Source organism: Miniopterus schreibersii (assembly GCF_964146895.1).
Source record: "Miniopterus schreibersii genome assembly, chromosome: 18".
Taxonomy (NCBI): Eukaryota; Metazoa; Chordata; class Mammalia; order Chiroptera; family Miniopteridae; genus Miniopterus; species Miniopterus schreibersii.
The window spans coordinates 38,077,352-38,095,104 of record NC_138121.1 but is presented as its reverse complement, the minus strand read 5'-3'; the positions used below and the strand labels follow the sequence as shown (position 1 = coordinate 38,095,104).

General features: G+C 46.2%; 1 protein-coding gene across 1 annotated transcript; it reads right to left on the bottom strand.

Moving 5' to 3' along the window:
• Positions 1-1,369: 1,369 nt before the first annotated feature.
• Positions 1,370-15,713, bottom strand: DNAJA2 (DnaJ heat shock protein family (Hsp40) member A2). The gene is made up of 9 exons (XM_081117663.1): positions 15,530-15,713; positions 14,053-14,112; positions 13,294-13,517; positions 10,558-10,638; positions 9,959-10,092; positions 8,167-8,363; positions 4,403-4,547; positions 4,120-4,247; positions 1,370-3,345 (listed from the first exon to the last, which is right to left on the bottom strand). The coding sequence occupies exons 1-9, from the start codon at positions 15,605-15,607 to the stop codon at positions 3,154-3,156; spliced, it is 1,239 nt and encodes a 412-aa protein (XP_080973789.1). The 5' UTR covers positions 15,608-15,713; the 3' UTR covers positions 1,370-3,153.
• Positions 15,714-17,753: the final 2,040 nt, after the last annotated feature.

The window sequence follows — 17,753 nt, the reverse complement described above, 5'->3', positions numbered from 1 at the left end:
TCATTTAGGAGGCGGTGGATACAGAACGCATCACCACAATTTAACCGTGACAAACATACGAGACAATCTCACCAGAGGGGCTAGGGGAGGTGCTGACCTAAGTAACTTTGGAGATGGAGTCTGTGAAATTAAAGACTTAACACTGTACTCTAGTCAACAGTTTCCCTTGTGGGTGTGGGTTAACAATTCTCTTACTGGACTTGAACACCTGAACACATGGTTGGCCGGGGGGGGGGGGCAAGGGTTCCCGGTTTCACTGAAACGACAGTGCACTGACTCATGCAGGTGGGACTGTCAGAAACTCTGACACGTGTACCATTAGTAGGGGGCACTCTGCAAAATGCCTGATAGGTCGTCCTCAAAACTGTCTAGGCGACCCAAAACAGTCTGAGAACTATGCCAACCAAGAGGACCCCCACAGGTAAGACTAAATGTAACACGGTCACCTGGAACAGGAAAAGGTAAACACTAAGACAATCTGAATCAAACACAGGCAAAGGATTAAACTAGACATTTCTCCCAAGATACACAAATAGCCAGTAAGCATGAAAAGATGCTTAACATCATTGGTCATTAGGCAAATGCAAATCAAAACGCTTCCTACCAAGCTGGCTCTAATAAAATATATGCACGTTGGCAGCTGTGGAAACGGACACCCTCATCCAGTCCTGGCAGGACTGTAAGTGGTGCCGCCTTTTGGGAAAAGTTTGGCAGCTCTTCAAAGGATTCCAACATTACCGTGGGGCCCAGAAATTGCACGCCTGGCACATTCTAGAGCTGAAAACACGTCCACACAGAAACCTATACATGGATGTTCATAGCAGCCTTACCCCGAATGGAACACACCCGTGCCCACTGACTGTAACGGGTCAGCGGGCACGCGTGCTAACAATGAAGTATTCTCTGGCAACATAAATGAAGTACTGGTTCATGCTACCGTGGCATGAACCCTGCACACATGCTGAGTGAACACAAAAGGCCGAGCAGTGTTAAATTCCATTTTATACCAGAAAGCCAAAACAGGCAAATATTTAGAGACGTACCAGATTAGTGACTGCACCCCAGGGATGGAATCAGGAGTGAATGCTAATGGACATGTGGTTTCTTTTCTGGGGTAGGAAAATGTTCTGGGTAGTGGTGATGGTGGCAAAACTCCGAATATACTAACCCCCAGAGTTGTCCACCTTTTAAAAATGTACATTCATGGCATATGTTGTATTACGAGATTCTCTGTGTTGGTGACACTCTAGTGAAGCTTCCTCTCTGGACAGGCTCCACAGAGCAGAGCAATGGGCCGCGCAGAGTGCCCCTTCCACAGGTTAGCAAACGCCGGGGTAGAAGAACGGAAAGAAAGACTGCACTGAACAGCTGCTTTATAAACCTTTATTGGAAAGGCTACAAACTTTATATTGCCACTGCATTTCTTACGCTTAAAGTGGTTGTGGGGAAGTAACCTCGGATACAAAACTACCACGCTGTTGAATCTTGCCCAGGCTGGTTGTAAAATAGTTTTTGTACAACGGAGGTAGAGTGGACAGGACAGTAATTTAAACCTCACGGGAGGTGATTAATGCCGGGACACCTTTTCCCCCATTCAGGTTCTAGTAGACCTAGGAATAAACTACAAGCGTTATATTTAGGTCACAGATGGCATCATACATTTAAAAACTTTTCAGTTTCTCCCATTTGTTCTTACAAATGTAAAATGCACAACTGAGGTCTCTCTTTCTTAAAATTAAAGTGTGTCCTAAAAATATCCATTCTGGGAATGAAAAGGTCGAAGTAAGAAGATGCAAAGAGCAACGCAACACCCTCTACATAGTAGTTTTGCCTGATTTTTCTCCTACCAGTCAAGAGTCTTGCTTTTCTATAAAACATCAGTAATAATCAATGCTTCCCCCAATCACAAATATTCAACTTAATGAAGACAGAGAATCTTTAACTTAACACTTAATGAAAACAGAGCATTTTAACAGGTTCTGTGCAGACATGGTTCTAATATTGATTTGCTGTTACCTTACTTTTAAAAAGGGGTGGCGGTGGGGAGGTACAAAGGCTATGTTACCCCAATGCGCAGGGCTGTAACTTATGAGTTACATAACTCAGATGTCCTTGACTCTACCAAGCATCAATGGAAGCCAAGAAAGCCAGTTCCTACCAGCAGAGCAAACTTTCGCTCACCTTTTAAAACTATCAAATGGGCGTGTGCCTGAGGCATCAGCTTCAGGCCAATGGGTTTTTAAGGGCTGTTTAAGAATCAGAACCAAAAATACATTCTCCAGTTTAAGGATATACTTTACAGTTCAAAATATGTCCTTCCTCCTGCCCTGGTGGGTGTGGTGGCTCAGCTGGCTGGACCGCTGTCCCATACACCAGAAGGTGGTGGGTCTGATTCCCAGTCAGGGCACATACCCAGGTTGCGGGTTTGATCCCGTCGAGGCATGTGGGGGAGGCAACTGATCAATGATCAAGGTTTCTTTCTCTCCCTTCTTCCCTCTAAAATCAATTAGGAAAAAAAGTGTTCTTCCGCCTAAAAAGGTGACACAAAAATAATTTACACCAACTCTTTATTATCGAGTTTTGAAACCTTTCACAAGATGATTAAAAAAAGAAAAAGAAAAAACCCAACAACATGACAGCCACAGCTGATGTAATTCCCATTGTTCCCAGTCAGCTCCAAACCCACTGTGTGCAAAGCCCATTCCCATGCACCTAAACGAGAGATACAGGCTCTGAAATTCTTTATTCTATTTGTAGCAGCTTATTATGCAGGTGCAGCCAAACACAAAGCTTCAGGACAAATTGTACACAAACTTTACAATGTGGGCTTTGAATTTCAAATATGAAACAAAAAAATCTACACGAAACGATAAAAACCAGCACGGATGCCAGGGCTGAAACTTGTAACTCACGTGAAAGAGTCTTGTTTCCTCTCAAGTGCTTTACTCTGCTACAGAACAGTCAGATGAAGATGTAGAGCTTTGTGGTTAGTTTAAATTACACACTCTGTAGATACTATACCAGCTTTAAAAGTTACACATAGACCAAGAAATGTCCATCAGTTCATTTGGATTGACCAGACCCTCCAGCTGGATCGCTGAAAACAAACCAGGACACGTGGAGAGAGAATCCACCTGTGCTAGTGTGTGCAGTTTACTGATGGGCACATTGCACTCCTGGTCCGTGGTGGCTGCTGCTTTCTTCATCAGAGCTGTCATTATAGGCTTCACGCCTCTGCCCACCTCCCGAACCCCGAGTGCTGTCAAATTCCTGAAGCTCTACCTCCTCTGTGTCTCCAATTATGTTTGGGACTTCTGGTCTAGATGGCAGAAGATCTTCTAGTTCCTTCATTAAAACAAAATGAACAAACAAAAAGGTTAGCTGCAGCTCAGCTGGTGTGGCTCAGAGGTGACAGATTCCCGGTCAGGAAACACACCCAGGTTGCAGGCTTGATCCCCAGTAGGGGGTGTGCAGGAGGCAGCTGATCAATGACTGTCTCATCATTTATGTTTCTCTCTCCCTCTCCCTGAAATCAATAAAACATATTTCGAAAAAGGAGGGGGAATTAACATATCTTCATTAATTTCCCTTTTCATTCTGCAATCCAAGGTGTATGCTTCTTTGAAGTTTAACATCGATGCCTTTGCACTTTAAGCCAGAGATCACAAACTGATGACCACAGGCCAAATCTGCAGACATCTTTTGTGCAGCCCAACTATTGCTTAGAAAACAAAAACAAACCAATAGCTGCCAACTATGAAACACTGGAAAATTTTACAGCAGACGGGCCTTCCTGCATGAAGAACCAGCCGACACTAGGCTGAGGGGGGTGCCACCAGGTGAGGGACCTGCTCTCCAGCAGTCGACCTTCCCACAAGCACACCACACTCAGTCAGTTCTACTCCTTTACTACCCCTCCTTGGTACCATAAACACTGACACCAGCAATCCTCATTTTAATAACTGGGACAGCCATTAATCACTCAAATATTTAAAAAACAAAATTTTACATATTGTGATCTAATCTTAGCACCACAAATAAATGGAAGATGACAAAGAAACACAACTACTATTACACTTGAAGGCAGTCATCTGTTGCTTAAATTTAAGAAACACTTACAGAAAGCTTGTCTGGGTTGATCCAGTTGTTTTCAGGAAATTGCACGTCAAACTTTATGTAAAGATCACCTTTTTCAAAAGGATTACGATACTGTGGCATTCCTTCACCTCGAACTACACGAACACATCCTATTATTTGGATAAGTAACGGGGAAAGTATTAAGAATTTTATCCAAGAAGGTGTTCAATAATATTCTTTAAAGAGTCACCTACTAAAAAAAAAAATTACACATTACATACAGAAGAGCACATGGAACCCTGAACCAGAGAAAAACAGGACTCACCTGGTTCAATGACCTTGCCAGGGGGGTATTTCACCACAATCTGACGTCCATCAAGGTGCTTAAATGTGAACTGAAACCCACAGAGGGCTTCCACAAGTCCTATCTTATATGTCATGTGCAAATCGTTGCCATCCCTCTGGAACACCTACAGAGAAAGCACAGGAGAACTGTTTTTTAAAGACCGTGGAGCCGCACTCTGTTGTGCTCTGTTCGTTGAATCGACTTCAAAACCTTAATTTTACCACTTACTGCAAAAGCCAAACTGCCACTATCCCTAATTCTCTAAATTTATGTAAGGAAACCTAGCTCTTCTCAAGTAATATGCCAGAACTTCTACCAGGCAAGCACTGGGATTGGGAAAACAATGGCTCATACGTAAGTCACAGCTGAGCACCAGAAACAGTAACATGTATGCTGCAGGCCCATTTCCCAACCCTGGCTCTGAGCAAAAAGGTGCAGAAGACCCAGGGGGATTCTACAGAGTAGGCTCACCTTTGGAGCACTCCCCAGACATGAACCTAACAAAGGCAGGGAGGGCCAATTTCAACATAGAAAGTTCAACTAGTAATGCTTAGCCAATGAAGGAGCTTAAATCCCATGCTTCACACATGTACAAACAAGTTTCATCTCACCTAAAATGCCAAACTTGCTTAGAGGAATGCAAATCAAACAGAATAAACCCATGGACTAGGCAAAGGTTACTCAGAAATATCAAGAATGTTTCCGAGTTTTCAATGTGTAGAAAAAAATACATCCAATTTCACACATGCCTGGCTTATGAGAATTTACCAATATCTATACACTTAACTTTTGAAATTTAAGATCAGATAAAAGTCGCCTAGATTTTTTTCAATACAAGTCTCTCTTCCAAAGATTGCTGGACAGTTCACTTAGAGAAAAGAGGAAACCTGAAAGACAGCCTCTTTCTCTAAATTATCCTCCTAAATTTATCCACAAAGGAAAGTTACTCTCAAACCATTACCTTGACCAGAGGTCCTGGACCACAAGCTTCAGCAGCACCAGGAAACTTGAACCATTTTTAACCAAATATCCTTCGGTTAAAGCTACATTAGCTTACTCTCCCTCCCGGGAGCACACCCATGCCTTTCTCCCCCCACAGGCATGCATCTCCTAAACTCTAAGGGACACCATGAGACTTACAACCAGGGGAGTAATGGGCAGTGGCAGCTTGTCCCGAGCTTACCCCCTGAACCCATCTCCAAGGCCCCCTTTCTGGCTTTCAAGTGAGCCAACGCAGCCTCGTCCAGGCTCATTTCTTTCCTAACATCTGTAGGGAGCTAAAGCAGCCCTGCCTAGGCTCCCCTGTTGCTTCTTCTATCCTAAATCCTTGTTTCACTGTCCTCAGCTTTAATAAATGTGCTCTCGGGGGGGGAAGCTATGTCAGAAGCAGGGAGCAAGGCACCATGTTCTTGGACAGGAGGGCTCACTATCAGAATTGTTTTGTTGGGTTTGGTTTGGGGCGGGGGGGCACGCGCACTAGTCAATATGAGGCTAACATTCAGAGAATAAACAAACAAAACCAATCAGGGAAGTTTTGAAAAACAGGCTCAATGAGAAGAAATTACCAAGAACCAGAGAGTAAACCACTGAAAAGCTACTGCAATTTCTGAGAAAACAAATGCAGAGTGTAGAGGAGGGGCTGCCACCACCCGATCTGGTGGGCTTGGCGTGCACACGGCGGCCGCGACATCACCAGCACGCGCACCGGAGGCCAAGTACAGCAACATGCGCACTCCCAACGCGAAATGCTCTGCATCAGAGGATTCAGACAGTTTCGGATACAGAACCCGCCCTGCATCTCATGGACTTACAATCACTTCAGCACAAGTGTGGGGAGTGAAAACAAAATTAGTACAAGATTTTTCATGAACTAGTTCAAACTAGTCAAGTTTTCTTCAGAAGGTTGAGAATATTTTCAGCTGTAGAAATTAAACAAGTACCTAAACCTCACTTTGGGCTCAAATTTACTGGTCATAATAAAATCGAGAAGAACCACCTCGACCTCTCCCTAGATGAACTTCCACGCTGACCTTCACTCTAGACAACCAGAGACATGTGCTGTGGGTTGGAAATTCCATGCAACTCCACTGCTGCCAACAATGTACAGTGACTTACTTCCAAACACCTCCCCAAAGCCCCAAGAAAGAAAAGTAGCTTAACCATCACCTCATTTGATTTGACAACAGCCTTCTGAGGAAGGACCAGTTTTGTTTTTAGTTAAGCCAAGCCCAGGGAGGCCAAAGCTGGTAAATGGGAGTCAGAGCTTAAGTCCTTTGTCTCCAAATCCAATGACCCCTATTTTTAAAATCCCCATTTAATTACATAGCCACATTAAAGACTGAACTTAGGGGCACAAAGGTTTCACTGTCAGTCTGACATGCCAAAATCCCAAAACCATCATTTCTACTCTCCTCTGACTTCCTCAGCACCTTCACGCTGCTGTGCCACCAGACACCACGTGATAACGCCCTCCCAACTCCTCCGTGATGTGTCCATGAATACACACACACAGCTTGTACCATCTCACAACAAGGCTTGCTCTATACCCAAGCGGACTATAGACATCTCAATACCTTGGCTGTCTTTCTATCTTTGTGCTTTTGATGCCTTGTATGGTGCTGAGCACGGAAGGCAAGGCTGAACAAGTGAGGAAGCGGCCCAGTGCCAGTTAACAGAGAATCTTTAGAGTCACAAATATTTCAATCTATGAGACCGTAAGGCAGAATTCTAGAAATTAGTATTTTTCAGAAACCTAAGAGACCCTCGCTTTTTGTGGGCTTGGCAATATCCACAAAGGGCCAAGATATACATATATAGTAATTTACAACTTTGCTGAGGCAAGAAGTTTGACTAGCACACCTGGAAAGGCTAGGGCAGGACAGCAACTCACAACCCAGTGAGGGAACGAACCCCATCAAACTCCCCAGAATCTGCACCTCCATTTTCTACTGGGTTCTTGAAGTGATTTAGAATACTTTATTTGTAGAAATCACCATCAAGTGGGAGGCAATTTTCATGTAAAGTCTTTCAGAGGCACTTGAGTCAATGTGACCAAGGACAAAGCTAGAGCCCTGTCAAATGCTTCTGCACTCAAGAATTTGGGTGATTACTTTGGGCTGTTTCTGAATAGCTCCATCTATTCCTCATGAATAAAGGTCTACAGTGTATTGTATGCGGCACCTTAAACACAAGCGCAATGGCACAAAGTAACATACACTAGACCACATCGTCAGGCCAGTTCACTTTGCCTTGTTCATAACAGATGCATTACACATTCAACCCGAAATTTAAAATGAAAAAAGTTAAAACTGCAGTAACTTTTCTTTCAAGAAAAGCTCACCTGGATACCCAACGTGTAAAACAAATCAACAGAGCAGCTCTGAAGACTGAAGCCTTGTCCACCCACCACCCACGAAAAGAGTTTCACAGTAAAAATAAGCTGCCTTCAATCTTCTGGTCCAGTGCCCTATCTTCACAAACAAGGAAACTAGGAGGCAGAGGCAACAAGACTACATAAGGCTACAGTGCTCGTCAATGGTCAGAGTGGGACCAAATCTGACTCCCGCATTGCTTTGGCAGCACCTGCCTTTTGGTCTACCAAACCAGCCAGCTCTATGAACTCAGCCAGGCCACCTAACAACTTCACCTTATGTTCAGTGTTGCTCCAGGAAACTCAAACACATCTAACCTGTATTTTGCACCCAATATACATTTCTGAATAAAACAAATGTAAAGGAAATTACCTCATGTTCTTTCTCTTGTAGCAAAAGAACAATGTCTCCTGGTTCCACTCCAGGGGCCTGGTCGGCTTCCCCAGTGAATGTAATTCTCTGGCCATGTTTCATGCCTTTGTCTACGTGGACTTCGAGAATCTTGACTTCTTTAATCACCTTCTTCCCCTCACATTTTTTACAGCGGTCCTTTTCATTAATGACCTCTCCTGGAAAGAGAGAGTTCATTCCAACTTCCAGCAAGACTACCTGACTGCACTCTTGCTAATGCCTTTACTCATTAAACACATTTTCTGAACTTGCTTTAACAGCTACCCAAAGTTTTGTTTAAAGTACCATTATTAGTAACAAAACCTCACATCTTACTACTGGTTACCTGAGGGTCTGAGTTACCTGTCTCCTCTATTTCAGAGCATAATGTATCTTAAAATACTTTTTTGGCTACTAACTCGAGTTCCTAAAGCAAAAACAAAGCCTAAGGATCATGGAAACAAAATGGGTTGTCAGATGCTAAACTTCTACAATTGCTTCTTCATTTTTTATTTTCAGTCCTAGTTTCATGAGTTTAACAATGAACAGAGAACCCAAATAAAAATTCAAATATATTTTATGGCTCATTATTACACTGCACAGTTGGCAGTGGGTTTTATTTACTATGGATCTCCCTTTATTTAGGTTCACTATCATTGACAATTTCCAACACCAGTTAGAGATGGCTGGATGCAGCTGGCATTGAGTACCTCCACACCATGTTCAGGACAACACAGCTTCTTTTCTCCCCTACGCATTTTTCTGAAACATTTGATTAGCGTTTAGTAAAGTTGAAGCTGTACATAGTAAATTGTGAAAAAATAGCGTCATTTTCTAATGGCTAGTTATTGGCACACTTTAATACTTAGAGGACATGTATAATCAGTAACTCCCGAGTCTGCTTCTAGAACACCGACTTTAAAGTATGTTCTGTAAAATACCAGTTCCTCAAAATGGCAATGGTACCTGGGAAGATTTGTCAACTTTGGTTTCTTGATAGTGGAACTGTCAGCAACTATGACTAGGTAAAATGTACTGAGACCCTCTAGCAGGGGAATGCAACACACAGCTTCTCCAAGTTCTCTCACAACTCCCAGAAGCAATTTGGAAAAGGATTTTTTAAACTCTGCTACCCAGTACGGTAGCCACTAGCTACCAGTGGCTATTTAAGTTTAAATTAAGTTATTAAAAATGTAGTTCCTCAGTCACACTAGCCACATTTCAAGTACTCAGTAGCCACAGGAGGCTAATGATTACTGTTCTAGATGCTGCATTTATAGAACATTCCAGTAATCGCAAATAAATTGTTTTGGATAGCACTGCTCTAAGGCCCGCAGGCCCAGCTGGGCTTTCCCTTGTTACCCGGAAGACAGCCACGCCCAGTGGTTCCCAGATCATCTCTGGGACCAGAGCACTAAAGGGCGAGATGAGCAGCAGTTTCTGAACCACTAGCAAAGCTTCAAACATTTGCTTCCGTGAGAAGAGGTTCAATCCTAGGATCTAGCCTCAGGAACTAACTAAAGCTTACAGTAAAACCCTCCTCTTATCAGAATGGTAACTAAACAATTTGCTATTACCCTCTGTATTACATATCACCTTCTAAATCTGAAGGGACGAAACACTTTGTCCATCTGTGTTCACTGGGCCTATGCATGATGGAATAATTACTTTCACACTTCCCTAGCTTTTCTTTAGTAAGATGATACAAACCCACTAAGAAACGGTATGCCTCCCATCCAGTCCAGCCTGGAAGCTGGAGCGCCGGGGCACATACCTTCTCCATTGCAGTCGGAACACACAGACTGCATCTGCTGCACCATCCCTGGAGCCAGCTGTCTGATCATGATGCGAACACCTCGACCCCGACAGGCACTACACTTCTGAACAGCCCCTGACTTTCCACCTTGGCTAAAGCAAGCAAAAGAATCAATTAGAGCCTGGCTGGGCGTGGCTCAGCGGTTGAGCATCGACCTAGGATCCAGATCGGGGTTCGATTCCCGGTCAGGGCACATGCCCGGGTTGTGGGCTAGGCAGCCGATCAACAACTCTCTCATCATTGATGTTTCTATCTCTCTCTCTCCCCCTCCTTTCCTCTCTCTGAAATCAATAAAGATATGTTTAAAAAAAAAGAAAAGAATCAATTAGATTTTTGCCCACAGACCATTCCAACAGACTCAGACAAACAGAAACTGCTTTTTCACTTGCATCTTCAACCCCTCAATGACTGCTAATCAAACAGACTTTCAGGGAGATTAGAAAATGTTCTGTTGGGTAGTGAGTTTTAAATCATGAATAATTTTTATCTGGTACAGACTTTATGTGCCACCGAAAGAACAGATGACATTTATTTCATAAACCAGAACACACACTTACCCGCTGCACGCACTGCAGAGTACATTCTTGCTAAGCTGCAGTTTGGTTGTCTTGCCATTATACAGATCTTCTAAAGATACTCTGGGGAGAAAAGAATTAGGGTCAATAAAATGTTGCCAAATTCTCTTTACATACAGATATATATGACAGCTGAAACAACAAATTCCACTATAAACCTTTTCAAACAAAACAATTAAAAAAACCTTACATTAAGCCAACTGACTGAGGTTTTATTTTGTGACTCAAATTATCAGAAAGATTTTATGGCTATGGACAGTACAGATGGTGCCTAAAGCCAGCACCTACAGGGTTAGACCAACAGTTTGCTGTGCCTGCATTTTCTGATAAAGATGATAACTGCACAAACTCAAGTACCACAACCTTCTCTGGCCTCAGGCAGGAGCCCTGCACCTAACCCAACCCTCTGAAGGAGGAATCCCCATTTTACAACAGGCACAGAGAGGTTAAGTCCATGCTCCATTACAAGGCTCTGTTCCCTTCAAGGACAATTTAGAAAAGCTACAAAGTCATATTGTAACTTACGGGAGGCACTCAGAGTGCATGTCTCAAAAAAGAAAAAAGTGGCCTTATCTATAGTGGGACAAGGAGGAGGGAAGAACAGATTTTTAACAGAGCCTACAGAGTCTTAAAGCTCTAAACAACCCAGTGAATTAAAAGCAAAATTGTATAAACAACTTTTACCAATGTTTCAAAGAGGTTTATGACCCAAAAAGATGGCGTTAAAAAGTCTATTAAAAAATATACGACTGATAAAACCCAACTTGCCTTTATTCACACAGCATACATGATTTGCAGGACCATTTGTTTCCAAAGTAACCTCAAAAGACGTGTGTGTATCAAGTCTGAAACTACTCTTCATGCATTCAGTTTGGTTTTACCCTTCCAACTGTGTATTTATTTATTTTTAATTTTTTCTTTTTATATATATCTTTGATTTCAGAGAGAGGAAAGGAGAGAGATAGAAACACCCATGATTAGAGAGTCATTGGGGATCGAGCCCTCAACCCGGGCATGTGCCCTGACCAGGAATCGAACCTCGATCTCCTGGATCCTAGGTCGATGCTCAACCACTGAGCCACGCCTGGCCGGGCCCAACTGTGTTTTTAAATCTTCAGTAGTACAGATTTACTTTTAAAATAGAGGAACAAAAAATAGGTGGAAGTATTTTGCAAAGAACAGCCTTTTGCGGTATTCAAACTTTCTCAAAATTGTTATCTGAAGCTGAAACTTTACACATTCTAGGCAGTAAAAGTATAAAGCACTTATGGACAACCATAAGCACTTCCAAGTAATGCCATATCTACAGCTTCATTGGACAAAATCACCTGGTTGCACCTGTCTTCTGTATTTCATAAAAACCTTTAACCAAATCATTTACAGAAAACAAACAGGTAAGTCTTTCCCCTACATATTAAATTATAATTAGTATACAAAACCATGACCTAAGAGGCCAGAAAAATCCTCATTTCAACAAACATGGCCAAAAAAGAAAAAATGTGGGTAACGGTCTGCGAAGCTGGAACTCCCCACCAGTGGGGCTAAACTAGCACAATTTCTACAAGGAAAGTGAGTTGTATTTATCTGCCTCAAGACACTGCTACCTGCCTGGGAATCTCTGCCACAGAAAGACAAAGCTGCATATAGATACAGCAGGACTACTGATTACAAAAAAGAATTGCAGCATCCTACAGGGAAGGTGAATGATTACATAGTCATGGAATGGAATACTATAAAGCCACCCAAAATGAGATGTCATAACAGGGAAATTTTAAATAATGTTACAAGAAAACTGCAGGAAATAAAACTGCATTTGCTGTATAGTATGGAACAAAATTTAAAGGAGATATGAAGAACCATAAGGTACAGCAAACACTCTCATTTTTATTTACTTCTTAGACCATTTCTTTGTCAAAGAAAAACATGAAAAAACTAATCTATACTGCACAAGTATTACTCTTATAATGATATCCTAAAGATAATTTAATTCTGAGGGTAAATTATTTTAAAATGCATATTTAAGAATGAGGCTCGAACAATGTAACAGATTATGCTTTATTTCCTGTAATCTACCCAAACGAATAGATTTTCTGAAATATTTTAAATACTTGAAATTCAGTCTCTGGCACTTGCTCATAAAACCATTACTAGTTTATGGAAAGTTAACAGGGCACAAGATCTCACAAATTTTACAAAGTAAAAAAGCTAGTTTCAAATTGTAGCAGGCTCATGAGTTCCCAGGCTAAGATCAAGGTCAGACACCATTCATATGTTGGCAGGTTAATGTCAAGCTCCATGGAAACCAATTTAGGAGAGTTCTCACTGAGGATCAAATAATGAGTGACTACAACATGTAAACAAACCAGCCAGGCAGTCACTCCGTTTGTAAGTTTTTAAATAAAAGTAACTTGGAAAATTTAAATACTTCAAAGAGAATCTTCATAATTGAACATTTAAATCATATAGTACGCTCCAGGAGCATATTAACAAAACCATCTTTCTACTCAGTGAAAACCACCACCATCGTTTAAGATTTGTAGCAAAATGCAAATATCCACGTTATCAAATTCAACTTAGACACCCAATGAGGATAGTAAGGCTAAGGGAAGATTTTATTTTCTGATGAAGGATAAACTTTTTTTGATACCTTTTTTCTCCTACTGAGTACTACTACTTGAAAAAAAAAAAAGTACTTAATTTTTAAAAAAAGATATTCACTTGAGTGGATGCATCATGTCTTCTCCTCTTCTTCTGCCATTTCGACTTCTACTCTGATTGCCCATGAAGCCGAACAGTCCCCCACCGAAAATGTGGGAGAAAATGTCATCCATGCCACCACCTCCGCCACTGCCTTCCCGAAGACCTTGCTCGCCATAGCGGTCATATAACTCTCGTTTCTCAGGGTTTGATAGCACTTCATATGCAAAACTTATTTCTTTGAACTATAAAGAAAAAAGAAAAACAATTGGTTTTTCAAACAGAAGAGTGGGGAAAGGCTACAGGAATAAAGAATCCACTTAATTCTGAAAGCTTCAAGTTGCCTTTGGTTTGATTCTGGTCCTATTTATCACCTGCCTCTACCCAGAATGTTAGTACTCCTGTTACAAAACCAAAAATTTTTTTCCCCAATTTTTAATATATCTTTATTAGTTTCAGAGAGAGGGAGAGGGAGAGAGAGATAGAAGCATCAATGATGAGAGAGAGAGTCATTGAGCAGCTGCCTCCTGCACGTCCTCAACTGGGTATCGGGCAACCCGGGCATGTGACCTGACTGGGAATTGAACTGCGATCTCCTGGATCCTAGGTTGATGCTCAACCACTGAGCCACGCCTGGCTGGGCAAAACCAAAATATTCTTAACATAAAAACTTGGCTCATGGGCATAAATGGACTTTTCTTACAACATTCCTTTTATCAAGGAGGGCAACTTAAGTTTAAAACTGAAACCTCAGGGGGAAAAAAGTCCCAAATAACTTACTTTGTCACCAGCGTTCGGATTCTTATCAGGATGGTATTCCTTGGCTAACTTTCTGTATGCCTTCAACAAAGGATAAAAAAGGGAGAGTTATAGGCAAAGATGGTTTAAAAATCTGAGTACTAACTTAACCATTTTTCTGCAGAGCAATGTTCTAAAATCATAATCTTCCCCAAACAGCTTTTATTCACTGGGATTATTGGCATTTTCCATCTTAATACTGTTCACTCACTAATTTAATACAATAAAGCAGACAGCAGTTACACTTGAAAACAGGTTCCACTGAAGCCGGGTACAAACAATGAGACGAAGCCACCGAAAAAAAAAAACCCAAAATATTGAAAACTCTTTATTTTCACTATTATCAAATGTCTTTGATGGCCAGTAACCGGGTCAAGAAGACTCCAATAAACGCTAAAAAGAAATGCTTGTTAAGCTTTACAAACGGCAAGACATTATTACCAAATATCAGGCCAAGAATCCCTGCTCACGATGGCTCCTCTAATTATAACATCAGGAAAAAGACAAGAGGAGCTCCCAGGTAGTGTTTTATTTTCACACGGGAGACTAACTCGGGGTCTTAGTAACCGGGTGACTCTCAGTCTAAGTGAAGGTGCGTAAACCGAGGCGGCGGAGCTGCACTGCCCGTCTCCATTCACAGGCCCGTGAATTACATAATGGACCGGCATTTCCGGTAAGCTAACAGGAAGTCCCTTTGACTCTCGGCTCTCCCCGAGCCGCCGCTTAAGGAGCAGTCTCGTTTTCTCCGCTCGCAAGTCCGGACACTCGGGGCACCGTGAAGACGCCGTGGGGTGTCACCGAGGGCCTCGAGCGCTCTGAAAGCCCGCGCAGGGCTCGCAGCACTGCGCGGCGCGATAACGAGGCCTCCTATTTATTTTTAGTCGGCGGACACTCAGGTGTTTGGCTGGGACCCACGCGTCCTCCTGAAGCGGGTGCTGCACCACCAGGGTACCTGCCCGGACAATGCGCCCAGCCCCAGCCCCAGCCGCGCGGTCACGCGGAAGGGAGGAAGCAAGGGCGGAAGCAAGGGCGGAGCGGCCGCGGCCCCAGGAAACAGCCCACCTGCCCCGCGACCCTCCCTCCCGCCGGGCCGGGACCCCGCCCGACGCGGAGCCGGCGTCTGCGGCGTGGACGTCTCTCCCGGGGCCGGGTGCGCCGGCGCCTCGGTCCAACCTGTTTTTCCAGGCTGGTGAACCGGCGCCCGCCGCGGGAGAGAGGAAGGAAGCGTTTCGTAGAGCGCGCAGCGGTGGGTTGTGTTTGCTGCAGCCGCGGGCGGGCGGGGCCGGCGGCCAAGGTCAGGCGAGGCCGGAGCGCGCGGCCCGCGGGAGGCCGGTCTCGCCACGCCGCCCCCCGACCTGGGCCCGGCGCCGGCTCGCGGGCCTCCCCGGAGCGCGGCCTGGTCGCCCCGCCGCGCAGGCCCGCGCCCCTCGCACCCCGCCGGCCGCTCGCTGCCCGGTACCTTCTTCAGCTCGTTCTCGCTGGCGCCGGGCGGGACGCCCAGGATGTCGTACAGCTTCGTGTCAACCACGTTCGCCATGGCGGCCGGCCGGGCAGCGCTCGGGGAGGAAGGCGGAGGAGCAGACGGAGTGGCTGAGCGGCGGCGCAGGCCGAGGAGACAGCGAGGGGGAAGGGGGGCGGGGCTACACTTTGACCCGGCGCACGGCGCGCCGTGACGTCACCGCGCAGAGCCGCCCCCGCGCAGGCGGCGGCCGCTGGGGAGGGGCGGCGGCGCATCGGGGGCGAGCTCGCCTCGCTGGAGTCGGGGCCGCCGCGCCCGGGTCCCGCACCCACGCCCGCGGCGGGCTGCGCGGCGCTCGCTGTCCGCTCTCCCGAGGGGCGGTCCTCGGGCGGCCCCGGAGGTCAGCATGGAGGCGGCTCGCGGAGGTGGGCCCAGAACCCCTGGCGCCGGGGGCTTGCGGTCTGATTCCCCGGGGCCCGGGGAAAACCAGCACCTGCGTGTGTGTGTCGTACATCCGGGCATCTCCACACGTTCTCCAAAAGTAGAAAATTACACCCAAGAGCACGGCGGTCACATGTCACCAGTTTTGTGTGACCCGCCCCCATGTTTCCAGCCTGCAGCGCTCTGAGGGAAACCATGTCACTGCCCAGCGCCCTCCGCGCGTGCCTCCGGTGGTGACGGCGTCACGGCAGCATCGCACCTAAGGCATGACGCCCTCATCCAATCAGGGCCACGCCTCTATCTTCACAGCCGTCTGCTGTCCCTTCACGGCTGGTTTGCGCCCCTAGATCCAAACCGAGGCCCGCACGGTGGGTCCGGGTCCTGCGCTAACCGGGGCGAGCGCCGGGGTCGGGGTGGCGCGAGGCGGCCGGCGGGGCGCGCAGCAGCCGGGGGTGCCCAGGCTTACACGGGCGTCGGGTCGGTTTGCGGTGCCCCCGCCACGTGTTGGGACGTGCGGACGCCCGCGCCGAGGGAGGGGAGCGCTGCAAAAGAGCAAGCCCGGCGCCTGCCGCAACCCAGAGGCGGTGGGCGCACGGAAACGGGGCCCTTCGGCAGGTGCGCTGGCGGTAAAGGCTTCGGCACAGGCCTCTCAGGATAACCCTCCCCCCGCGTCCCTAAGGCGGGCGGCCCTGGCGGGCGAGGCAGCGGGCCCCGCCCCCGCCCCGCGGGCACGCGCCTGGGGCAGGCTGGGCTCCAGCAGGGGCGCGCCGGGGGCGGCGACGGGTGCGTGTTTCTCTCCTCCATGCTTCTCTCTCTCTCCTCTCTCTAAAATCAATAGTAAAAACATATTTAAAAGAAACATTTTTTAAAGACCTCGTTGTGGAGGGCCTTGAGCACCATGCCAAGGCGTTTGCGGATTTATTCTGGAAACCCTGGGGAGTAATCGAGGTGAAGCCACGACACTCCCTCCCCCTCTCTCCTCCCTTCCCCACAAATCCCGTCGGAAATGTTGATTTCCAGCCCGTCCTCCGCGCTCCACAGCCTGGGGACCGCGCTGTCTCATTGGAGGCCCCACTGCCCTCGGCTTGTGCTTTCTGGGGATGGGTCTGATGGCAGCGGTGTTTTGGTGTGAGCCTGAACTCCACTGACAGGCTGTAGGCTTCTGGGGGGCACCCTGGGCCTCAGGCTCTGGGCTTGGACACCGCGAGGGCTCCGCAGCCCCGGCTCCCCACTTGCTGTCTCACCTGGAGGGCCCGCAGGGGGCAGCACCGAGTCGGGGTGGGGTTAGATGGGGGGGAGGGGGCAGCCCGGCCGGGGCCTGTCCACAGAGTGGCTCTGAGCAGGTTACTTTTCCGAGGCTGTTCCCTCACGTGTATGATGGGATTTGACAGCATTTTTATCATCGGCTTGTTTTGAGGATTAAAGCAGTTAATACAGACAGAGAGGACTTAGAACAGGAGCTAAAACGAAGGATTCGCAATTTTCTGCCCGTTTGCCTATAGGCGGCCTCCACACCTCTGCTCGCTGTCCGTATTCATTTAAATTCCCGGCTCCCCTAGTGGGGTCCCTCAGTTCCCTCCGCTGCCTGGGTGGGCCGCCCCTCCCCCTTTCACAGCTCACCTCTCAGGGTCTCCCTGCTTGTCAGTGACATACTCTCTTCCCCCCGCAGGTCCTCAAATCCCATCCAACCTATTGCTCTTTCAGTGACCTCCGCATAGTTTATCCCATTTTCATTCTGCCATCAAGAGTCAAAAAGAGCTGAACTTTTCTAATTTCTTTCAGT